Below are 25443 nucleotides of genomic sequence, written 5' to 3'. Positions count from 1 at the left end.
ACTCAATGTTTACTTCATTTTTATATTTGAAATTTGTTCTGAAAGGAAAACTAGATAGCCTCCTTAATCTTCTTAACAAAAGAAATTAAAAGAATTTAAGTCTTAGAAATTAAGATTCTGTGCATATTTGGTGAATGAACTCCATCGCTTTTTATGAGATGGAAATAGTAAGAGAACTTTATGGGCAAACCCAGCCAGCCTACAAGGACTATGGGTGAGGAATTGGGTAACCTAAAGTTATATTTTGGGGAAATACGGATGTTTTTGAGCTCTTGATGTAAATTTTATTTTTGTTTTCTTGGAATTGTTCCTCATTGTCTCTGTGATAAAAGTGGTGCTCAAGAATATGAGCGGGTCTCTGTTTTGGATGAAGGGGACCTTGGTTACTATAGCACTGTTTGCTAATAGGAGACACTATGGATACGTGATGTGGTAATTTACAAAGTAGTTTGGGTGAGTTTTTGTTGTTTTTTATCTTGCTAAACCCACAATTGCTACCTTAAAGCTGACCAGTGCCACCTTCAGTTTTAGCTTTTGTTGGCATTGAGTTAAAACAATTTCTGAAAGCAAAATACCCTATATTAAACCCTAAGACATTGATTAAATAGTGTTGTGAAAAGTACGCAGGGGGGAATACACCCCTGCTATAGGAACATCCCTTTATACAATATCCTTCTTACCCCTACTTATTTGAAGATATGTGGTATATTTGATGTTTTCCTTATGGAAACCAATACTAGTAAGAAGCATATGAATCTATTCTACATAGTATAGCACTGGACAACTATTTTTAGTGAGACTTTTGAAGTTTCTTTGAATTCTTAAAAGCTGTTTCAATTTTTTTCAGATTTCTCTAAAGGACAGTACTAATCTGACTGGTTGAATAGTATATATGCCAGAGGATCCTTGAGACAGATAAAGAAATTGAAAGACAAGGAAAGCTTATTTACCCTCTGATCTATCTATTTGGCTAGCTGAGCATTCTTTAACAAAAATATTATAGGGAAGAATTTTAATATAGACAACAATAGAAGAATATAAAAAACTATATGTATCCCTTACTCAATTTCAATAGTTATCACATTTTGCTGTTATTATTTTGTCTATTACCCCTTTCCTCAAACACACAACTTTTTTATTGGAATATTTTATTTTATTAAATTTCATTTAAGTATAATTTCAGATATACAGAAAAATTGCAAAAGTAGTACAAAGAATTCCATATATCTTCACCCAGATTCCACAAATATTATTTTATCACATTAGAGTTACTATTCTGTCTCATTTTCTGTACTGTTTGAAAGCATGTTACAGACATGATTCCCCTTTGTCCCTAAATACATAAGCTTTTATTTTCTTGAAATAAAGACTTAAAAATAAAAACACAGTACAATTATCAAAATCAGGACATCTACATTGGTGTAATATTACTATCTAATCTATAGACTTTATTCAAATTTTGCCAGTTGTCTCACTAATGTCTTTTATGGCAAGATAAAAATAAATTTATTTCTGAGCCAGGATCTAATCCAAGATCATATGTTGTATTTAGCTGTCATGTCTTTTTAGTTTCCTTTAAAATGGGGCAATTACTCATTCTTTCTTTGACTTCTCTCATCTTGATATTTTTGAAGAGATCAGGTCAGTTATTTTGTAGAATGTAGAAACAATTTACTGGAGTTATTGGTTTACTGGAGTAATTTAAAACAAATCCTAGAGCCTTTGTGGAGCATCTGCCCTGCTCCTTCCCCATCTTCAGCAGTCAGAGCTCCCCACCCTTCACCCCTAGCAGCCTCCCAGAGAGAGGACTACAGAGGCAGAAGCCTTTCTGCATGTTTTTAGCCCCTGCCTTTCCCTTGGAATCTGGGAAGTGCTTTTGTTTTTACTTTTATAGGTCAGCATTGTATTCAAGACAGAAGCTGTGACTGACTGTCAATGCCAAGGAAAGGGGTTTCCTGTGTGTCCCTGGGGTTTTGGGCTTTTCCCAGAGAGAGAGGCGTTCAGTGTCCCCCACTGTCACTGTCACATCCCACACAGCTCATGAGATGTGTGACCTGTGTTAGATGTTCAGTGTTTGGTAGCAAAGAGGTGGGGGATGGTGGCAAGCAGCTGGCACCCTCTTGGGAAGCCAGGCAGTGTCCCCTGTGGGTAACACCATGAGTCTGCCAGAGAAGCCCACCATGCTGGCATGTCGTATTTCTCATTGAAAGCTCTTTCTCAGGCATTCTTTCTAGCCCTTTTTCCCCTTCAGTGTGCCTCAATTGTCTCCTTCACAGAGTGAGAGGGCTTTGACCCTCCCTCTACTGGTCTAATTAAAGAAGGACACTTGTGTTCCCAAGCGGTGGTTTTATTTTTTTTAGTTCTTATGTTTGTATGGGAAATTGTAGATAAAGTGAAAGAATTGTAAATAAATAATGTATTTCCTCCTCCAAAAAGTAAAAATAAAACAAGTCCTAGATATTTATTATTTCACCCAATAGTACTTAAGTATATATTACTAACATGTAAGGATTTAAAAGAAGCAACCATAGTGATACTATCTTAGCAAAATTAATTATAATTCCTTAATATTATTTAATATCTAATACTTCAGTTTTTCCCGATTGTCTCAAAAATGTCTTTTTGTAATAGATTTGTTAGTATAATGATACAAAGGCCATGCATCCTGTTTCTTTGCATATGTCCCTTAAGATTATTTTAATTTATAATAGTTCCCTTTTCTTCCATGTTATTGATAGTTGAAGAAACTAGGTCATTTGTCTTAGAATTTCCCACATTCTGTATTTGGCTGGTTGCTCAACTGAGTGCTCTTAACCTCAGACTTTTTAAAAAGGTGGGCAGTGGCTTAAGAAGGAAATATTGGTGCAAACCACTTCCCCTTGGTCAGCTCTCTTGGTTCCCGAGCATGTTGTTTTCATGGTGGAGGCATTCTTCTTTATAATTGTTATAATGTTGATGATGACTCTTGAATCATGATTTGGCTCTGCTCTTCAGTGTCTGCCTAAGGTGCTCTCTTTAGAGTCAGGCATAGGGATCAAGTCCAGTCTAAAAGTATCAACTGAACTAGCATGATGGTCACTGTAACAATTTTAGTATACGATCAGGGCTTATTTTGTCTCATAATTGTCTTCCACTCCATCTAATACAAATATGACTTGCTTTGTTCCTAGTCCTAAAATTGTTACAACAAAAATGAAGGCTTGGGCTTCTCTGGTGGCGCAGTGGTTGAGAGTCCACATGCCGATTCAGGGGACACGGGTTCGTGCCCCGGTCCGGGAAGATCCCACATACTGCGGAGTGGCTGGGCCCGTGAGCCATGGCCGCTGAGCCTGCGCGTCTGGAGCCTGTGCTCCGCAACGGGAGAGACCACAACAGTGAGAGGCCCGCGTACCGCAAAAAAAAAAAAAAAAAAGAAGGCTTATTTTTCATTAGCTTGTTCTACTTCTGAGACTAATTTATTTAGAAGCAGGGGCCTAATTCTTATTGACTCATCTGCTTTATCTTGCCTAGGGAAAGACAGTTGAATAAAGTAGAACATAAACTATTTTTGCCAATACTGACCAGTTCAAGCTAATGCCTTTCTGCCACTCCATAGGATTTAGGTAACTTGGCATTTAAATATTTTTTCATCATTTTTCATGTTTCATCACACACACAGACATAAATATACCCACATTTTCCACTAACTAGATTAAATCATCAGCCTATCAGGAGGAGAAGGTAACAGTAAATTTAGAGATGCTAAACATAGAGTAAGTGGATTTTAAGGACCTGACAAAGCCAAGGATAGTCAAAATGAATATCTGGTATCATTTTTTACATTAAATTTAAATTATAAAAGAAGGCAATGATAATAGTTAAAATTTATTTAGTGCCTACTTCTGGTCATGCACCAGAAATACAATAAGTATGCAGAAAGTATGAAGCACTTTGGAGGGATTACGTCTTTTGATTGTCATCATAACAACCCTATGAAGTAAGAGCTGTTCTTGTTCTCATGAATCAGATAAGAAAATGGAAGCTTAGAGAGGTTATATGAATTGTCTAAAGTCACATGACTAATAAGTGTAGGGCTATGATTCAAAATCCAGTCTGTTTAACTTGAGAGTTACACTCTAAGCCAGGTCAAATTTGCCAGTTTTTATGACTTGTTTCACTATTGCCAAGTCATTTATCACTAGTAGTTCTCTTAATTTCTGCTTATTTATCTCCAACCACTTAAATACTTGAATACTATCTTGGGTCTTTTCAGACAGACCTGCCTAGTAACAAAGGCAGTCCTGTCTGTAAAATAGGCAGGTCTATTTACAGAATCTTGTTACTGACAATCCAAAGGCTTTGTTTCCTTTTTTCTTTTCTTTTTCTGGCTTTACAAATAATCTTTTATTTTGCTCATGATTCTGTGAGTTAGCTGGGCAGGTTTTCTGCTGTGGACGCACCAGCTAACCACAGACACAGGCTCAGCTCTCTCCCATGTTTGGGATCAGCTGTTGGGTTGGCTGGTGGATTAATGATCTAGCATGGCCTCACTCACATGTCTGGAGTTTGTGCTGGCTGTCAACTATGATTGGTTTTCCTCCCTGTGGCTGCTCATTCTCCATTAAGCTAGCTTGGGCTGGATCACATGATGATCTTGAGGTTCTAAGAGCAGCAAAAGACCAGTCCCCAGTGCACAACACTTTTCAAATGTTGGGTCATATGTACTATTGTCCTATTGGTCAAAGCAAATCACATGACTAAGATAGAGAGGAAGGGAGGATATAGGCTCTACTCGTTGATTGGAGGGAAAGAATTTTTGGTCATTTTTCCATCTATCAAAGAACTCCAGGGTGAGAAATACAGTGGCACTTTTGAAACATTTTAGCCAAGACTTAGAGTTCAATCAAACATCAAGACTTTGTGTGGTGTGATGGAGAACCTAAAATTATTTTTCTGAGTAGTTATTTAATTTCCAGAATTCCAATTACTGAATAATTAATTCCTTTCCTAGTAATTCTTGATATTTTCTTTGTCATATGTTAAATTCAACCAAAAATTATGGTCTGCTTCTGAGATATCAATTCTATTTCATTCATTGGTATCTAGTCCTACCCTAGTAGCATACTGATTTAATCATTACACATTTAGAACATGTTTTATTAAGTGGTAGACCTAGTTTTTTCTTACTACACTTTTTAAAAGTATATATATTTCTTGATAAACTTAAGAATCTTAATCTCCCTCCTCCAGTACATGTAAAATGCATTGAGATTTTGATTTTAAAAATATATTAAATCCGTAAGTTAATTTGAGAAATAAGTAGTACCTTAATATTTTTCCTATCCATTCAGGTATGTGGATCTCTTCCTGCATTTCTTCAAATCTTTTATCTTGGTCTTTTTTTTTTTTTTTTTTTTTTTGCGGTATGCGGGCCTCTCACTGCTGTGGCCTTCCGCGGCATATGGGATCTTCCCGGACCAGGGCACGAACCCGTGTCCCCTGCATCGGCAGGCGGATTCTCAACCACTGCGCCACCAGGGAAGCCCTATCTTGGTCTTTTTATCCCATATATTTCTTGTTATAATGAATCCTGATTCCGATATCATGCATTGTTAGTTTTTGCTGCTATGAATAAGCATATTTATCCTGAATCCAGATCCTTTAATGAAATTGATGAGTAGATTTTTAAATTTTCTTTCTTTCTTTCTTTTTGAAATATAAAAATTGTATATAAGGTATACAGCATGATGTTTTGATATATGTGTGCATTGTGAAATGATTACTACAAACAAACTAATTCATCACTTCCCATAGTTGCCATTTTGTGTGTGAGTGTGGTGAGAATCCTTGAGATTTACTCCCTTAGCAAATTTCAGAGATACATATATTATCATTAGTTATAGTCACCATGCTGTACATTAGGTCTCCAGACCTTATTCGTTTTATAATTGAAAGTTTGCACCCTTTAATATCTCCCCTTTTTCCCCACCCCACCAGCCTCCTGTAACCACTGCTCTACTCTCTGTTTCTATGGGTTCGACTTCTGTTTTTTAGATTCCGCATATATGTAAGATCATGTAATATTTGTCTTCTGTGTTTGGCTTATTTCACTTAGTATAATGTCTTCCAGGTTCATCCATGTTGTCACATATGGCAGAATTTTCTTCCTCTTAAAGGCCAAGTAATATTCCATTGTGTGTGTACACGTGTGTGTGTGTACACAGTATTTTCTTTATCCATTCATCCATCAACAGACACTTAGGTTGTTTCTGTATCTCGTGAATAATGCTGCAGTGAATATGGGAGTGCATATAACTCTTTGAGATAATGTTTTTATTTTCTTTGGCTATATACCCAGAAGTAGGATTGCTGAGTCATATCATAGTTCTATTTTTAATTTCTTGAGGAAGTTCCATACTGTTTCCTATAGTGGCTGCACCAATTTATAATTCCACCATTTGTATATCTTCTTTGGAAAAAAATGTCTGTTCAGGTCCTTAGCCCATTTTTTTAGCTGGGTTATTTGTTTTCTTTTGTTTTTTGCTCTTGAGTTATATGAATTCCTTATATATTTTGGATATTAACCCCTTATCAGATAGATGGTTTGCAAATGTTTTCTCCCATTTTGTAGATTGCCAGTTGATGGCTTTCTTTGCAGTGCGGAGACTTTTAGTTTGATGTAGCCCCACTTGTTTATTTTTGTTTTTGTTGCCTGTGCTTTTGGTGTCAATTCCAAACAATTGTTGCCAAGACTAATGTCAAGGAGCTTTTCCTGTATCTTTTCTTTTAGGAGTTCTATAGTTTCAGGTCTTATGTTTAAGCCTTTAATCCATTTTGAGTTGATTTTTGTATATGGTATGAGATAAAGGTCTAGTATCATACTTTTGCATGTGACTACCCAGTTTTCCCAATACCATTTATTGAAGAGACTATCCTTTCCCTATTGAACATTCTTGGCACCTATGTTGAAAATTGATTATATATGCATGGGTTTATTTTTGGACTCTCTATTCTGTTCCATTGGTCTATGTGTCTGTTTTTATGCCTGTACCATACTGTTTTGATTACTACAGACTTGTAATATAGTTTGAAATCAGGAATTGTGATACCTCCCACTTTGTTCTTCTCTCTCAAGATTGCTTTGGCTATTTGGAATCTTTTGTGATTCCATATAAATTTTAGGATTTTTTTTTATTTTTGTGGAAAATGCAATTGGAATTTTGATGGGGAATTGTCTTGAATCTGTAAATCATTTTGTGAAGAATGGACATTTTAACAATATTAATTATTCCAGTCCATGAACACAGGATATCTTTCCATTTATTTGTGTCTTCTTTGATTTCTTTCACCAGTGTTTTAAGAGAATTATAAGCCAATATTCCTGATGAACATAGGTGCAAAAATTCTCAACATAATAGAATCAGACAGAATTCAACAGTACATTAAAAGGATTATATACCATGGTCAAGTCAGATGATAAATCCCTAGTAAGCAAGGATGCTCAACATACACAAAGCAATAAATGTGATACACCACATTAACAAAATGAAGGATGTAAATCATATGATCATTTCAATAGATGCAGAAAAAGCATTTGACAACATTTAATATACTCTCATGATAAAAACTCTCAACAAATTAGGTATAGAAGAGTGTACCTCAGTGTAATAAAAGCCATATATGACAAGCCCACAGCTAACATTGTACTCAATGGTGAAAAGCTAAAATCTTTTTCTCTAAGATGAGAACGAGACAGTGGTGCCCACTCTCACCTCTTCTCTTCAACATAATACTGGAAGTCCTAGCCAGACTAATTAGGAAAGAAAAAGAAAGAAAAGGCATTCAAGTTGGAAAGGAGGAAGTACAATTGCCTCTGTTTGTAGATGACATCTTATATATAGAAAACCCTGTAGACTCTACTAAAAATCCTGTTCAAACTAATAAATTCAGTGAAGTTGCAGCATAAAAAAAAACAACATATAAAAACCAGTTGCATTTCTATATGCTAACAATGAACTATGTGAAAAAGACAATAAGAAAACAATCCTGTTTAGAATAGCAAGAAAAAGAATAAAATACTTAGGAATGAATTTGACCAAGGGAGTGAAAGATCTGTACACCAAAGGTGTTTGTTCTTAAGGTTTCTTTTTCTTCATCTTTCTACTGCTACTACCCAAGGATCAGGGATTATAAATCTTTAAGTATTACCTTTGGGATTAATGTTTTTCAACATGAAAAATACCTTCATTCATAGCTTCTATTTCAGTAGATGAGGTTGGTATTCAGCTTCCAGTCTTCTCTTTCTTAACGTTTTCCCTACTATTACCTTGACACCCCTCCCACACTTTAGGAGTAAAAACACTGCTATCATTATGATAGTCCCATTGTGAAAAGGTGTTTAGTCAATGTGTTGTTTTATAAAATGTGTCTCCCAGGTGTTGTCTTTACTAGGTATTTGTTATTTGAGTTTTTGTTGCTGTGGTATTAAAAAATGTGTTGACCTTCTGAGAGTTGTATTTTGGGCAATGGACTAAATTAATGGAAATCATGGGGGTATATGGAGCCAAAAAATATTTACACTGCTTCTGAAATTCTGCTTTGGTGGGTAGAACTCTTAGAGTCAGCATAAACAGTTCACATTTTGCCCTCTCAAGCATCCACCTGTTTCTCAGTTTTTACCTAATGGACTGACTGTGCTGGCTATAGTTGAGGCCTATTACCAGCAGCAACTTAATGTGGAGGCCTGACAGAGCGCAGGGTTACTGGCCTATAATTTTTCCCTTTGGTGATCTCTGCCAGCCTTTTTCTTTCCCCTTTGAGCGTGGACCTTGTTCTCCTATTCCTTCTTTTTTTTTAACCATTAAAAAAAAATTTAAGTATAATTAATGTACAATGTTTTGTTAATTTCAGGTGTACAACAAAGTGATTCACTTATACATATACATATATATCTATTTTTTCACATTCTTTTCCATTAGAAGTTATTACAAGATATTGAATAGAGTTCCCTGTGCTATATAGTAGGTCCTTGTTGTTTATTTCATATACAGTTGTGTGTATATATTAATCCCAAACTCCTAATTTGTCTCTCCCCCTCTGCCCCTGCTATCCCTTTTTGTTCTCCCATTCTTAATTATAAATTTATGAGTTCTTGAATCCATTTTTACTGTAACCTGAACCACCATACTTTTGCTATCACCCATGCCCTGTTTTTTTCTGCCCTATTTTTTTGCAAAATGAACAGTTTTTACACATTCCAGGAAAATTAATAAGCTAACACTTTAGATTTTTATAAGTACCTTGAGGTATAAAGCTATAAGAACTGTAAAGGTTGGCATGGATCAGTTTCTTCTTAACCTAACATGAAAGAGCTTATTCCAGAATGGCTCTGAGTAGTGGGAGGTAAAAAAAGCATTTTTAGCATTTTGGGGACTTCCCTGGTGGTGCAGTGGTTAAGAATCCACCTGCCAATGCAGGGGACATGGGTTTGAGCCCTGGTCCGGGAAGATCCCACATGCCGTGGAGCAACTAAGCCCGTGCGCCACAACTACTAAGCCTGTGCTCTAGAGCTTGCGAGCCACAACAACTGAGCTCGTGTGCCACAACTACTGAATCCCGGATGCCTAGAGCCTGTGCTCGACAACAAGAGAAGCATCATGCACCACAACAAAGAGTAGCCCCCGCTCACTGCAACTAAAGAAAGCCCATGCGCAGCAACGAAGACGAAGACTAAATAACTAAATAAAAAGGGGGAAAAAAGCATTTTGCTGGTTTGTAATGCCCCCTTTTCCATACCCTATGACTCAAAGATCAGGGATGACCACAGCTCCTCCTTTTTTTGATACAATCTTACTATTTTCTTGATTGAAGCATGAAGCATCCTTCACTTGATCTTATTTACACAACTTAGTGAAGTGAGGAGCAGAAGTGTTTGGTTATTGTCTTTGTGGTTTCCCTTGATATTGTTTCTACCCCATGTTGAAGTTCTGATATTTCTTATGATCCTTATGAAAGGCATTTCTTGTTCTGATTTTAAATTCTTATCATACAAATCAGAAGGTTACATTCTTTCATCCTGAGACAAGATTAGAGTACCAAAAAGCTACATGGCTCTCATTTCCAAAGCTATCAGTTGAACTGTTTATCCATTAGCTTGGTGACTTTGGATAAGTTGATTAACTTTACTAAGCCTCAGTTTCTTCCTCTGTAATGACACCACCTACCTCATGGGGCTACAGAAATAAATGCAAATAAAATGAAATAAACCATGTAAAGTGTTCTTCACTGTACCCTGTACATAGTAAACAAATGGTAGTGACAGCGACCTTGGGGGCAAGGACTGTATGCATATAGTCTTCGTTGTCTATTTCTAATGTAGCAAGAGGAAAATTTTCATTTTCATGTTATTTGCAATTGACAGTAAATAGGCTGAGGAAAGAAAGACATCAGCTCTGCATTACTTCTTTGGTAGGGAGCAAAATGCTGTTTCTGCAAGTAGATTGTAAATTTAGATCTTATTTTATTTGTAATGGAGGCTCAAAATGTCTACCATTCCTATTGGAAATTTAAGAAGGTACCATCTGAGGAAGAGAGGTGGCCCTCAAATACTTAAAGACTATTTATACTAATAGAAATAACAATAGTATCAGCTATCTCAGTGGACTGTTTGAAATCCAAGTATGTAGCTCACAAGGGAATCAAACTAAATAAATGGCAAATCATTTTTAATAGTCTAACATGGTAACTAAGTAGATAATTAGTCCTTTTGAATCAGGGAATATACCACTAAATATAAGCCCATTGTTTGTTTCTTTTAAGGAATACATTCTTTGTGAGAAATACCTATTGGTCTATCATGTGTCTCTAAGTCTGCCATTGTTTCTAGTACAAGTATTTGTATTAGGCATATGGTATGGAATTGGAAAACACCTTGAAATAATTTAGTTCATTCTCTTTATTTTATATATGAAGAAACTGAGAGCTTAAGTAATGTGTCCAGGTTAGATAGTCAGTGACAGAGTTGGGACCTGGACTAGCTCTTCTAACTCCTAGTGCAATATTCTTCCACATCATCCTACCTGTAATTTTGCTTCACAAGATTTTTATTTTCTTTTCTTTTAAAAGTGATTTTTATTTTACCCCTAGTCCAGATTATTTTTCTATGACTACTGATTTCCATTTTTCTTATTTATCAATGGGAAAAGATCTTTAAGTTCCCAGAAATTTGTTTGATAGCTATATAGACATATAAAATAGATTCAAAAAGGTGTATATATTTCTTTCAAGCATGATACAGAATTAAGTTGAAATGTTAAATAAGTTGGGAGTAGACACTACTGTAGCCAGAAAGAAAAGAAGGGTATCAAATAAGTAGGGTTTAAGCAGAAATACTAGGATAGTAAGAAAGATGGAATGGAAGTGATGACAGGAAAGGTACTGTGAGTGGATATAGAGAATGCCAAATCTGGGTTCTTGAAAGAGGTCTGGAAGTGTATGATGATGAGGCTGTGTTCATTTGAGGCTGGTGATATTAATTGTGATTCTCAGTTGAATTGAAAGGGAAGGAAGAGTGATGTAGTCAAGGTGTATGATAGATTGAAGCAAGGATATTGAAGACATAAGGCTGTTAATAGGGCTCAGAGTAGAGAGAAAATATATAAGCCAGATGGTAAAATCACCTAGAAGATAAAAATGAGTCCTGTGGATGGAAAAAAAACAAAACAAAACACAAATGCTGGAAGTACTTTGGAGAGAACAATCTGGCCACATTGAAGACGTTCTATCCTTCATCTGTGTCCTTTATTAAATAGTAAAGATGATAGATTTGGATACCTTTTGGTATACCCATGGTTACTTGTGCTCGTTTTCATATTACTTATGTCAATACATATTTGTATATATATCTCTATACGTTTCTGTAGTGAGAATTAGGCCTGTTCATACCTTGCTTGGTGTGTTTTTTTGAAGGTATGTTTTAGCATACCTACGTGATATTATGAGAGAATGTGATAATATGAGAGATAATGAGATAGTATTAGAGAAGATAAATTCATTTAATTTGAACTTGATTCCCTCATGTTTTGAAAGGACACCTTTCTATTAAGTTTAAGTACTGTAAACATATATTTACATAGTATGCTCAATTTATAAAGCACATTTACATGCATTATCTCATTTTTGAGTCAGATTTTTTGGGTAAGATTAACAGTGTGAACTATAGAGTCAAAGTTACTCACTATATGTGTTAAACTGTTGTAATAAAAGTCAGTAGTTTTTTGAATGCCTGTAAGGCTCTTAAGCTTGAAACAACAGAATCTCTAACCTCAAGTAGTTTGTAATATAATATGGTAGGAAGAAACACAATTAGGTAGTAAAGAATAACCTACTTTTACATTAGATTTAATGATACATTAGTATCTATAATATATTCCCAATTAAATAACTATATATATTAAATATATTTTCCAAGTGTGGGTTCTTTTTCTGTTCTAACACCTTAGCATTATGTAATTGCATGTGGTTACAATAATTCACGAAGGTGCCCAGAGGGAGAAGGGTGAGAATGATAACTATTGAACATTTAAAATAAAATCTTAAGTGTGCTTTCATTACTATGGAAAGTTGAGACAATAGCTCCAGATACAGAGATATTCTAGATAAAGATTTTATTTCAATACTTATAAAATATTTGGTTGTAATTATTCATCTTTCTTAAAAATATAAGAAAATAGTTTTTGAAGGAACTACTGCTTACATGGACAAATCATACTGATGAACTTTAAAAAACCTAACTATTTAATCATAGCACTAAGTTTAGTGAAGGGGACACATTAAAGGCATGGTCCCTGCTCACAAAGGAGTTTAGAACTTATCTGGGGAGACCAAAGGGCAATAATCATTCTTCAATAAGTGCTACACTGTGGTGTTGGTTTAGAATTTTAGTAAATATTTCATGTAGGAGTGAGACCTTGACTTGGAATTTGAGAGATAAGTAGATAAATATTTTATTTTTGAAAAACACTAATAATTAGGACCTCATTTGTTTATTACTAGGTATAAATAAAATTTCCAGTTTTTCCTATGTGTAAATATGTTTTCCTACAAAAAACTAGGTTTTTGTAGATACTTTGGAAAGAGATGTTTTAGCAGTTTAAATTACACAACATTAATGAAAAAGTTTTTGAAGTATATAAACAAATAATTGCTTCTTGAATACTAAATCCTGATGGGATTTTGTTGTCCTAGCTACAATAGAAACTACATCAGCTCTGCATTTCTAATAGGATTTTAACAGTTGTGTTGTAACTTCTGTAGTATTAAATAAACATTGGTACAAATGAATATAATGCTATTATTAATCACTAAGTTCTAGTCTAGTGAAAAATATTTTGTCTCCCTAACCATTTTATATATTAGAAAATATATTATTCAATGCTACTGAATAACACATTTATTTTTGGATTTTGAAAAAATTTGACAGACTTCAAATTAACAACCAAAAATAAAAATGGGGATTTCCCCCCAATTTTATTGGTAATTGGTTACTTTTAGTGGAGGGAAAAGTTGCTGATATTTGTCTGCTTACCTTGTATCTAGACGACTTACCAGATTCTTTTTCTTCCAAAAAATTTTAGTAATTTGTTTTTTACTTTCCTATATTTATATATTATTTCATTTTTTGTCTTACTAAATTAGCTTGAATCTCTAAAAGCTGAACAATAATGGGAATAATGAACATGTATTTCTTCTTCCTGACTTTAATGGGAATACTATACCTTTCTGCTGTTTAGTATTATATTTGTTGTTATTTTTGTTATTGTTAATATTTATCATATATAAGTAGTTTTTCTCTAATCCTATTTTACATAAGATGTTTACTTGGTTTGACTGCTGAATTTTATCAAATGTCTTTCCAGAACTTACTGATATAATCATGAGGTTTTATCTTTTTATTTGTTGATTTAATGAATGTCAGTACATGTCCTGATATTGAGCTTTGTGTTAATTTAAATGAGATTAGGCAACCAAACTCTATCTAAACCCAACAGAGACAAACTTTAAAACTTTATTTTCTCTTCCATCCTTATGAAAGAAAAAGTACTAATGATCTTCTTCTGGCTTTATAAAGAAAACTCACATGTATTTATATTTTTCTGAAAATGCTATGTCAATTTAAATATTATTGTCAGGGGAACACATTAATAAATAAAACAACCAATCAGAATTAGAGACTGCTTAAAAACTAAAGATTGCATTCACAAGAGGTAGCATCAATCTGTAAGGTATAGGCTCCTTTTTAGAAATGGCATTTGCAAAGATATTTATATGATGAAGAATATTATTTGCTTTTCTGTGTCTGTATCTTGTCAAGGTTTATTTTGTAAGCCGAAGTGCCCCCAGTTTCAAGGCTAAGGCCTGAAAAACTTAAAATTTAAATTAAGGAAAAGAAAAGGATGAAATATGTTAGTAACAAATGAAATATGAAGTATATGTACATACTTAAATTTTTGGGATAAACAATAATTTGGTCTTGGTTTATCATTGTTAGTATACATTACTGGATTGGATTTACTAGTATCTTATTTAGTATTTTGTACCTATATTCATAAGTAGTTACTTTATAATGCTTAAAACAATCTGAAATTATGTATACTGTACTATGTGATGTGTTTCCTGTGAAATCACTAGGACAAACATTTTCATCACTTGTGGCCTTTTGCAGCAGTCCATCCCTCTTTCTGTTCCTGGACCCAGGCAACAGCTGATTTGCTTTTAAGTCATTAGGGATTCTTTGAATTTTATGTAAATAGTCTGTCCCTTTCTCTCTCTTTCCCCCTCTGTCTCTTTCTCCTTCATCTCTCTGAATCTATATACCTGTTGTGTTTAACATATTGAAAGATAATGTGGGCAATTGGGGAAAAGTTTGGGATTGAATTAGTGACAAAAGCACATAAAAACTTTTAAAATTATGTGGCATGATTGAGTTTGATAAAAATAAAACTAAAATGAAAAAAGAAAATAGGATATAAAATTTTAAAATATTAATGATAAAATCACATTTCTGTTATATCTACTTACAAATATTTTATAAAATGGGGGTATATTTGGGCATTATTCTAATTTAATTTTTTTTTAAAAATTTTTTGGCCATGCCATGCAGCATGTGGAATCTCAGGTCCCCAAGTAGGGATAGAACCCGCTCCCCCTGCATTGGAAGGGTGGAGTCTTAACCACTGTACTGCCAGGGAAGTCCCTCTCCTTTAATTTTAATATCAACTGCCTTTTAGATCTTTGAGCATGGTGGTTTTCTCAGTCTTTCAAGAGATTTAAAAGTCTTAATGAGAAACTGGTACCAATATATCAATTGCCAGTGGCATTTGCATTAGTAGGTATTTTGCCATACTTGTGCATATAGAACAATCTTACCTTTCTATCGCAAAGTGACGGGGTTTCATAGGAACTTGTTATTTTTGTTACCATTATGCCACTCCATGGTGTCTATATGCCTATCATAGTTCTCGTAGTCTTATTCTTCATCCAAGGGAGCAGGAAATCATTCAGCAATATTTTCAGGGATCTTAGATGACATCACATCTAGAGAAGAGCTATGGACATAACACACATATCCCTAAAAACCCTCAAAGTTCAAGTAATTTGGCTGTTATTGGAAACAAATATATTGAAATTGAGGGAATTTTCCCATCAATGGGAGTTGCTCCAGTTACAGTAATAATTGGTTTTTGCTTACCAAAATATGTGTGTCCATGTGAATGTTCTTTTCTGTAGTAGAGTAGCCCAGATATTTTATCTCAGATTATATGACTTTATGACTTACTGAACAAATTTTAAGACTGTGGTTAATTTCCAGTTTCTGGATCCAAGATCAGGAATGATTTACCCCACTTTACCCTTTCCCCAGAGTGTAACATTTGTAGACCTAACCAGGCAAGTGAACTTATATCAGAAAAAGTACGTGTTATGTAATCATAAATATTTAGAGGCAAACTGTCTATCTAGAGGAATTTTAAATAGAATAAATTTATTTCATAATTGTAATATTCTGTCTTCTGTAATCTATAGGTAGGTTTATTTTCTATATCTGGTAGTTTTCAATTGTTGCATTCATGTTATTAGATGAAAACGGGTATATGATATTAGGAGTTCTATGCTCAGATTATAGAAATGATAGCTTTGGCATATCAATAGTATAGAGATATGATAAATATAAGCATGAATCACTAATACGGTAGCAAGTTGGAATCCTAGTAGTATAGAATCAAAAGCCATATTTGTATCTTTTTAAAAATTAATTAATTATTTTTGGCTGCATTGGGTCTTTGTTGCTGTGTGCGGGCTTTCTCTAGTTGCGGCGAGCGGGGGCTACTCTTTGTTGTGGTGCACAGGCTTCTCACTGAGGTGGCTTCTCTTGTTGCAGAGCACCGGCTCTAGGTGTGAGGGCTTCAGTAGTTGTGGCACGTGGGCTCAGTAGTTGTGGCTTGCAAGATCTAGAGCACAGGTTCGGTAGTTGTGGCGCACGGGCTTAGTTGCTCCACGGCATGTGGGATCTTCCCAGACCAGGGCTCGAACCCGTGTCCCCTGCATTGGCAGGTGGATTCTTAACTACTGGGCCACCAGGGAAGTCCCATATTTGCTTCTTTCATTTTTCAGACTAATGAGCAATACTAGGGAACATTCCCCATAAACTAACTTGGTGGTCTAATAAATATTTACTTCTTTTTAGGAATGAATGGTTGGTATGGGTGTTAGGATGACAGTTAAGATGTTTTAACAGGCCATAATAACTGCAGCTTAAACAATGTAGAAGTTTATTTCTCTTTCATGAAATCTGTCTAAGATTAAGCAACCAAGGACTGATTCAATGGCTTTATGGTATCTAGAACCCAACAAGCTCTTTCTATCTTGGTGCTCTACTGTCGTTGACTTATGGCTTTCATCTCATGTTCTAAGATGGCTGATCCAATTCCTGCCATTGAATCCATTTTCCAATTAGTAGAAAAGTGAGAAAAATAAGTTGTATTTGCCCTTATGTTTATGGGTTATATCATTTCTGCTCTCATTCCTTTGTTTAGAATCTAATCTCGGCTGTGGAGACTGGGAAATACAGTGTGAACTGGAGTGCCATGTGCTGAACTCAAAATTTTAGTACTATAGAAAAAGGGGAGAAGAAGATAGTGGGGAGCAACAGGTAGTCTCTGTCATAGGTGGTTTTGAGGCTGTTTTGAAATATTATGATAATATTAAGCCCAGTCAGCCAGGCCTAATATGAGTTCTTCTTTGTCTCATACTGCCCTTGTTCCACACTGGCACTTCTGTGTTCTCATTTGTATACTGAGGAAATTAAAATGAAAACTAAACTAAAGCTAAATGTTCAGAATTCCTTCCTAGCTGTGTTGTGGTTAGATTCTGCCAATGGAAGGTGCCAGATTAAAAGACACGAAGAAAGTAAGTCATTTTATTTCTGCTAGTGCCTTTTTCAGTGTCAGCAATGAGTACAAGTTTGTGTCTTTCATTTCAGAGATAGTAACAGCTTCCTAACTCAGGGTGACATGACCAGCGTTTCCACCTATTTGTAACCATCTTTTTTTGCTCCAGATATCTAGAGAGATTTGTGTAACTTTTGGTACAGTTGGCCACCTTACCTCATCCCCTGTAATGTTTTGAAGGGAGAATGCTATGGATTGAATTGTGTTGTCCCAAAATTCATATGTTGAAACCCTAACCCCCAGGGTGATAGTATTTGGATATGGGGCCTTTGGGAGTTAATTAGAATTAGATGAGGTCATAAGGTTAAGGCCTCATGATGAGATTTGTGGCTTTATAAGAGGAAGAGACAGAGATGCTTATCTCCCCATCATATGAGGACACAGTAAGAAGGTGGCCATCTGCAACCCAGGAAGAGGGCTCTTACCAGCAACTGAATTGGCTAGTAACTTGATCTTGACTTCCTAGCCTTGAGAACTGTGAGAAATAAACATCTCATATAAGCTACCCAGTATTTTGTTATAGCAGCCTGAGCAGACGAATACAGAGAGTAAAACAAAGCAAGAGAAACAAAATAATATTAGGAAAAATTAGATATTTAAGAACCTCATTTTATTTGTTGGTGATCAGCTTTGCTTATTTCACCAACTGAACACAAACTATAGTATTTCAACAACTCTTTCTGATTCTGTCTAAAATTGAGAATTTTTGACCTTGACAAATTGTCTTCAGACTCAGTTGTCCTACATTTTTCTCTGCTTCAATTTTTTTTTTTTTTTTACTGCATCTATGTCATTCCAGTTGATAGCCTTGATTCTTTTGAAATCAGCCAGGTATCCCAACTGATCCTAGCTTCTTATTGTATACATTGTCTGATGATGGAATATCAGAATATTTGATATTCTTGAGGAGAACAGTATTTTTTTCTGTCAAATTAAATTCACCCAGTTAAAGCATACATTTCACTAATTTTTAGTATATTCACAGTTATGTAACAACCACCATAATCAGTTTTAGAACATTTCATCACCCCCAAAACAACTCTGTACTCATTAGCAGTAAATGCCCATTATCCAGAGCCCCTCTCCCCCATTCCTAGGCAACCAGTAATCTATTGGGTTGGCCAAAAAGTGCCTTCAGTTTTTAAGTAAAAATTAAAGACACATTTTCATTTTCAACAAGAACTTTATTGAACAACGTATTCACCCTTTTGTTCCCCTACCTTCTGCCATTTTTCAAGCAACTTCATAATTCCATCTTCCCAAAACTTTTTATCTTTTTGAGCAAAGAACTTTTCCAGGTGCCTTTCACAGTCTTACAGGGAATTGAAATTTCTTCTATTAAGAGAATTTTGTAAAGACCTAAATAAATGGAAATCTGAAGGTGCAATGTCTGGTGAACATGGTGGATGAATCAGAACTTCCCAGCCAAGCTGTAACAGTTTTTGCCTAGTCGTCAAAGAAACATGCAGCCTTGCATTATGCTGATGAAAGATTGTGCGTTTTCTGTTGACTAATTCTGGATGCTTTTCATCAAGTGCTGCTTTCAGTTGGTCTAACTGGGAGCAGTACTTGTTGGAATTGTTTCGTTTTCCAGAAGAAGCTCATAATAGAGGACTCTTCCAATCCCACCATATAAACAACATCACCTTCTTTGGATGAAGACTGGCCTTTGGTGTGGTTGGTGGTGGTTCATTTCATTTGCCCCAGGATCTCTTCCATTCCACATTATTGTATAGTATCCACTTTTCATCACCCGTCATAATTTGTTTTAAAAACGGAACGTTTTCATTATGTTTAGAGAATCGCATGCGGAAATATGGTCAAGAAGTTTTTTTTCACTTAACTTATGTGGAACCCAAGCATCAAAGCAATTAACGTAACCAAGCTGGTGCAAATGATTTTCAACTCTTGATTTGGATATTTTGAGTATGTCGGCTATCTCCCGAGTGGTATAACGTTGATTGTTCTCAATTAATGTCTCGATTTGATTGCTGTCAACTTCAGCTGGTCTACCTGACCGTGGAGCATCGTCCAGCGGGAAATCTCCAGCATAAAACTTCGCAAACCACTTTTGACACGTTTGATCAGTCGCAGCACCTTCTCCATACACTGCACAAATCTTTTTTGCGTTTCAGTTGCGTTTTTACCTTTCTTGAAATAATACAGCATAATATGCTGAAAATGTTGCTTGCAACGGAACGTTTTCATTATGTTTAGAGAATCGCATGCGGAAATATGGTCAAGAAGTTTTTTTTCACTTAACTTATGTGGAACCCAAGCATCAAAGCAATTAACGTAACCAAGCTGGTGCAAATGATTTTCAACTCTTGATTTGGATATTTTGAGTATGTCGGCTATCTCCCGAGTGGTATAACGTTGATTGTTCTCAATTAATGTCTCGATTTGATTGCTGTCAACTTCAGCTGGTCTACCTGACCGTGGAGCATCGTCCAGCGGGAAATCTCCAGCATAAAACTTCGCAAACCACTTTTGACACGTTTGATCAGTCGCAGCACCTTCTCCATACACTGCACAAATCTTTTTTGCGTTTCAGTTGCGTTTTTACCTTTCTTGAAATAATACAGCATAATATGCTGAAAATGTTGCTTGCTTTCTTCCATCTTCAATTTTAAAATGGCTACACAAAAATTCACCAATTTTGATGGCTGATTTATTTATTTATTTATTTTTGGCTGTGTTGGGTCTTCGCTTCTGTGCGAGGGCTTTCTCCAGTTGCAGCAAGCGGGGGCCACTCTTCATCGCAGTGCGCAGGCCTCTCACTATCGCGGATTCTCTTGTTGTGGAGCACAGGCTCCAGACGCGCAGGCTCAGTAGTTGTGGCTCACGGGCCTAGTTGCTCCGTGGCATGTGGGATCTTCCCAGACCAGGGCTCGAACCCGTGTCCCCTGCATTGGCAGGCAGATTCTCAACCACTGTGCCACCAGAGAAGCCCTTGATGACTTTTTAAAAATGCACACTGATGTGACAGCTGTCACATACAATCTAACAAAATTGTTTTGAATGGAGTTAAAGATGACTAAGAGCTACTAGAGCCATCTTACAGAAAAAACTGAATGAACCTTTTGGCCAACCCAATAATTTCTGTCTCTATAGACTTTTCTATTCTGTACATTCCATGTAAATGGAATTATACCATATATGACTGGCTTCTTTCATTTTCAAGGTACATCCCTGTTGTAGCATGTATCATACTTCAGTTGCTTTTACTGATGAATAATATTCCATTGTACAGACATACCAAATTTTATCTACTCATTCATCATTTGATGAATATTTGAGTTGTTTCTACTTTCTGAATATTTTGAGTCATGTTGCTATGAATATTTATATAAAAGTTTATATGGATTTCTTTTTTATTTTCCTTGGTTATATACCCAGGAGTGGAATCCCTGGGTTTTAGGGTAACTCTATTTCACATTTTGAGGAAATGCCAAACTATTTTCCAAAGAAACTACATGATTTTACATTTCTACCAGCAATGTATTAAGGCTCCAATTTCTCTACATCTTAGTCAACCTGTATTAATATCTTTTTTTGTAGCCATCCTAGTGAGTATGCAGTTATAGCTCATTGTGGATATGATTTGCAGTTCCCTAATGGCTAATGATGTTGAGCATCTTACCATGTGCTTATTGGTCATTTATATATATTTTTTGGATAAGTGTCTATTAAGATCCTTTGCCCATTTTTTAAATTGAGTTATTTGTCTTTTTATTATTGAGTTGTAAGAGTTCTTTATTCTGGATATAAATTCCTTATCAGATATATGATTTGCAAATATTTTCTCCCATTCTTCGGGTTGTCTTTTTACTTTCTTGATAGCATCCAGCACAAAAGTTTTTAATTCTCACGAGGTTCAATTTATCTATTTTTAATTTTATTGCTTGTGCTTTTTGGGTCATATGTAAGAAACCATTGACTAATCCTAAGTCACTAAGATTTAAGCATATGTTTTCTTCTAAAATTTTTATAGTTTTGACCCTTACATTTAGGTCTATGATCTATTTTGAGTTAGTTTGTATATATGAGTCCAACTTGATTCTTTTGCATGTTGATATCCAGTTGTTGCAGTATCATTTGTTAAAAGACTGTTCGTTTCTCACTGAATTGTCTTAGCACCCTTGGCAGTAATCAACTGACTGAAAATGTAAACATTTATTTCTGGAATCTCAGTGCTGTTCCATTGATCTAAATGTTTATCCTATGCCAGAGCCTCATTGTCTTGATTACTGTAGATTTGTCTAAATTTTAAAAATGTGAATGCTCCAACTTTGTTCTTCCTTTTCAAGATCATTTTGGTATTCTGGGCCTCTTGAATACCCATATGAATCTTAGGGTCGACTTGTCAATTTCTGCAAAAAAAAGCCAGCTGGGGTTTTGTTAGGGATTGTATTGATTCTGAAGATCAATCTGTGGAGTATTGTCACCTTAACAATAGTAAGTATTTTAATCCATGGGTGTGAGAAGCCTTTCCTTTTATTTAGGTTGTCTTAAATTTTTTTCAAAAGTATTTTGTAGTTTATAGCATGTAAGTTTTGTACTTCTTTTGTTCATTTTATTACTGAATATTTTATTCCTTTGGCTGCTATTGTAAATGAAATTGTTCTCTTAATTTCATTTTTGGATAGTGCATTGCTAGTATATAGAAATATAATTGATTTTTACATTAATTTTGTAATCTTCTTTATTAGTTCTAATAATTTTTCAGTGTATTTCTTAGGCTTATATACACAAGATCGTGTCATCTGCAGATAGTTTTAGTTCCTTTTTCAAAAAAATCTGATGTCTTTCTTTTTTTGTTGCCTAATCGCCCTGGATAGGATGTAGAAGTGGCAAGAGCAGACATACATGTTTCATTCCTGATCTTAGAGGGGAAGCATTTATTCTTTAACTAATCAGTATGATGTTAGCTGTAGGTTTTTTGTACATGCCATTTATCAGATTGAGGAAGTTCTCTACATTTCTATTTATTCAGTGCTTTTTAACATGAATGGGTGTTGGATTTTCTGAAATAATTTTTCTGCATCTATTGAGGTGACCATGTGATTTTTGTCCTATGTTCTATTGAGATAGGATATTACATTAATTTTTTGATGTTAAACCAACCTTGCATTCCTGGGATAAATTCTACCAAGTCATATTGTATTTCCTTTTTATATGTTGCTGGAATTGGTTTGCTAATATTTTATTGGGGATTTTTATATCTATATTAATTAAGAATTAGTGGTATTTTGTTTTCTTGTGATGACTTTGTTTCTGGGATCAGGGTAATATTGGCCATAGAATGAGTTGGGAAGTGTTCCCACCTCTTCTGTTTTTTTGAGAGAAACTATATTCTGATTATTGTTATCCACATTGATCTGCATGAAGATTATGAATATCGTCCTGTTGACAATTCTGTTTATAAGTCAAAATTAGAAGGACAGTTCAGAATCAAAAGGGAAACACCTCAGTTAAGGATCATGAATAGAAAATGGGTTTTCTTAGTAATAATTTTTTAACCAACTCAGTTGAGAATTCTTTGGAGGTTATAGAACAGTAGTTGGTTGATTAAAGACATTGTGATATATTCATACTATAATAAGCTCTGCAACCTTTAAATAGGTTGAAGCATTATACATCTAAACATTTTTTGTGGAAATATTTCTATGATATACTGCTAAGTGAGAAAACCAGATTACAGATCTGGTTATATATTAGTTAATATGCATATGCGTTCATATATGCTTTAAAAGAAAATGAGGAGTTTATGCAATGAACTCCTTACTGTGTTTTCTCTGGGGAATGAGTTTTAGATAAACTACATGCTATAGTTAATCTTTTCATCTTCAAATATTTACAAAAGGCATATTTTATTATACAGATATTTCCGTTAAAAATAGTTTTTGGGGCACTAAATATGTGTCTGAACAAGGTATAGAATCCCTTTTATCCTGACCTATGTGGGTCCTCTATTTTTTTTGAAAAGTTATAGCACATTTCATATTGAAATTAGTTCCTGTCTAATATTTAATATTCCTTTTTTACATGTTAGTCTTATCTCTTTTGTGATATTATGAACTCTTTATATTTTTCTTTCCTTTCTTTCCTGCTGTGTTATTATGAAAGCTTTCAAACATACAGAGGAGTTGACAGAATTATACTGGAACACTCATATATGTATTTATATGTTGTCACAAATTTTATTATACTGTTTGATGAGTTTTGACTAAAGTATACACATGTGTAATTCAAACCTTGTCAAAATATAGACTATTACCTTCACTCAATAAAGTTCCTTCATACCCCTTCCAGTCAGTTCTCAAGTCAACCACTGTTCTGATTTTTTTCACCATACGTTAGTTTTACTTGTTTAGAATTTAATATAAATGTAATCATACTATATGTACTCTTTGTGTATTGCTTCTTTTACTTAGCATAATATATTTGAGAATCATCCATGTTTTGGCTTCTGTCATTAGTTTTTATCTTTTAATTGTTGAGTAGTATTCTACTGTATGCATATACCACAGTTTTGTTTTTGAATTTTCTTGTTGATTGTCACCTGGGCTGTTTCTAGGTTGTTATGTATAAAGCTGTTAGGGGCATACTTATACAAATTATTATGTGGGCATATGCTCTTCATTTCCTTGGGTACATACATAGGAGTGGAATTTCTAGGTCATAGGACAGGTATATGTTTACTTTTTAAAGAACTACAGCACATTTTTATAAAGTGGTTGTGTCATTTTACACTCCTACCAACAATACTTGGTAGTAGTTTTTTAAAAATTAAATAAATAATTATTTTAGTCATTCTGGTGGTTGGATAGTGGTATCTTGTTGTGATTTTAATTTTTATTTCCCTGATGACTATTTTCACTGTTTTCTCTCTTTCAGACAGTTCGGCATGGTTTTCCTTATCAGCCCACAGCATTAGCCTTTGATCCAGTTCAGAAAATCTTGGCTATTGGGACGAGAAATGGTGCTATACGAATGTATCCTTAATATTTGGTTCGTTATTTGCTATATTAATACCAATTACATTTCCTTAAATATTTAGGTAAGTGAAATATTTATGACCAAATAAAGTTTATTGTTTCTTTAGCAACGAGTAACCCACATCATCAAATTTATTGGCATATATTTAATATCTGAGAGATAAGTATTGATGCTCCTTTTAAAATCCCTGATATTGGTGATTTGTGTCTTCAACTTTTTCCTGATTAGTCTGGCTAGAAGCTTATCAGCTGCACTGATTTTCGTAAGAGCCAACTTTTGGTTTAATTGCTTTTCTGTATTGTTTTCCTATATTTTATTTCATTGATTCCTGGTTTGATTTTTTTTATTTCCCTTCGTTGATTAATCTTGGGTTTCATTTTATCTTTTTCTAGTGTTTTAAGGTGGAAACTGAAGTCACAGATTTGAGAACTTTCTTCTTTTCTAATATATGCCTGTAGGGCTGTGAATTTCCTCCCAAATTTTGTTTTAGTGTCATCTCGTTTCTGTAAATGTTTTCCTTTAAGAGTTTTATAGTGTCTGGCCTTACAGTTAGGTCTTTAATCCATTTTGAGTTTATTTTGGTGTATGGTGTTAGGAAGTGTTCTACTTTCATTCTTTTACATGTAGCTGTCCAGTTTTCCCAGCACCACTTATTGAAGAGGCTGTCTTTTCTCCATTATATATTCTTGCCTCCTTTATCAAAGATAAGATGACCCTCTGTGCATGGGTTTATCTCTGGGCTTTCTATCCTGTTCCATTGCTCAGTACTTCTGTTTTTGTGCCAGTACCATACTGTCTTGATTACTGTAGCTTTGTAGTTTAGTCTGCAGTCCGGGAGCCTGATTCCTCCAGCTCCGTTTTTCTTTCTCAAGATTGCTTTGGCTATTCGGGGTCTTTTGTGTTTCTATACAAATTGTGAAATTTTTTGTTCTAGTTCTGTGAAAAATGCCAGTGGTAG

The 25443-nt window shown here is 34.8% G+C and overlaps 1 protein-coding gene across 1 annotated transcript in view; it reads left to right on the top strand.

Annotated features, from left to right (window-relative positions):
- Positions 1–25443, top strand: part of STXBP5L (syntaxin binding protein 5L) — a 387732-nt gene that overhangs the window by 25161 nt on the left and 337128 nt on the right. The window contains exon 3 of the mRNA XM_024120465.2: positions 24384–24481. Within this exon, the coding sequence (XP_023976233.1) occupies positions 24384–24481 (98 nt within the window). The remainder of the gene's footprint in view (positions 1–24383; positions 24482–25443) is intronic.

The sequence above is a fragment of the Physeter macrocephalus genome, chromosome 1, assembly GCF_002837175.3.
Source record: "Physeter macrocephalus isolate SW-GA chromosome 1, ASM283717v5, whole genome shotgun sequence".
NCBI classification, from domain to species: Eukaryota; Metazoa; Chordata; class Mammalia; order Artiodactyla; family Physeteridae; genus Physeter; species Physeter macrocephalus.
The sequence above is the reverse complement of the archived record's forward strand: the minus strand, read 5'-3'. Positions and strand labels throughout refer to the sequence as shown.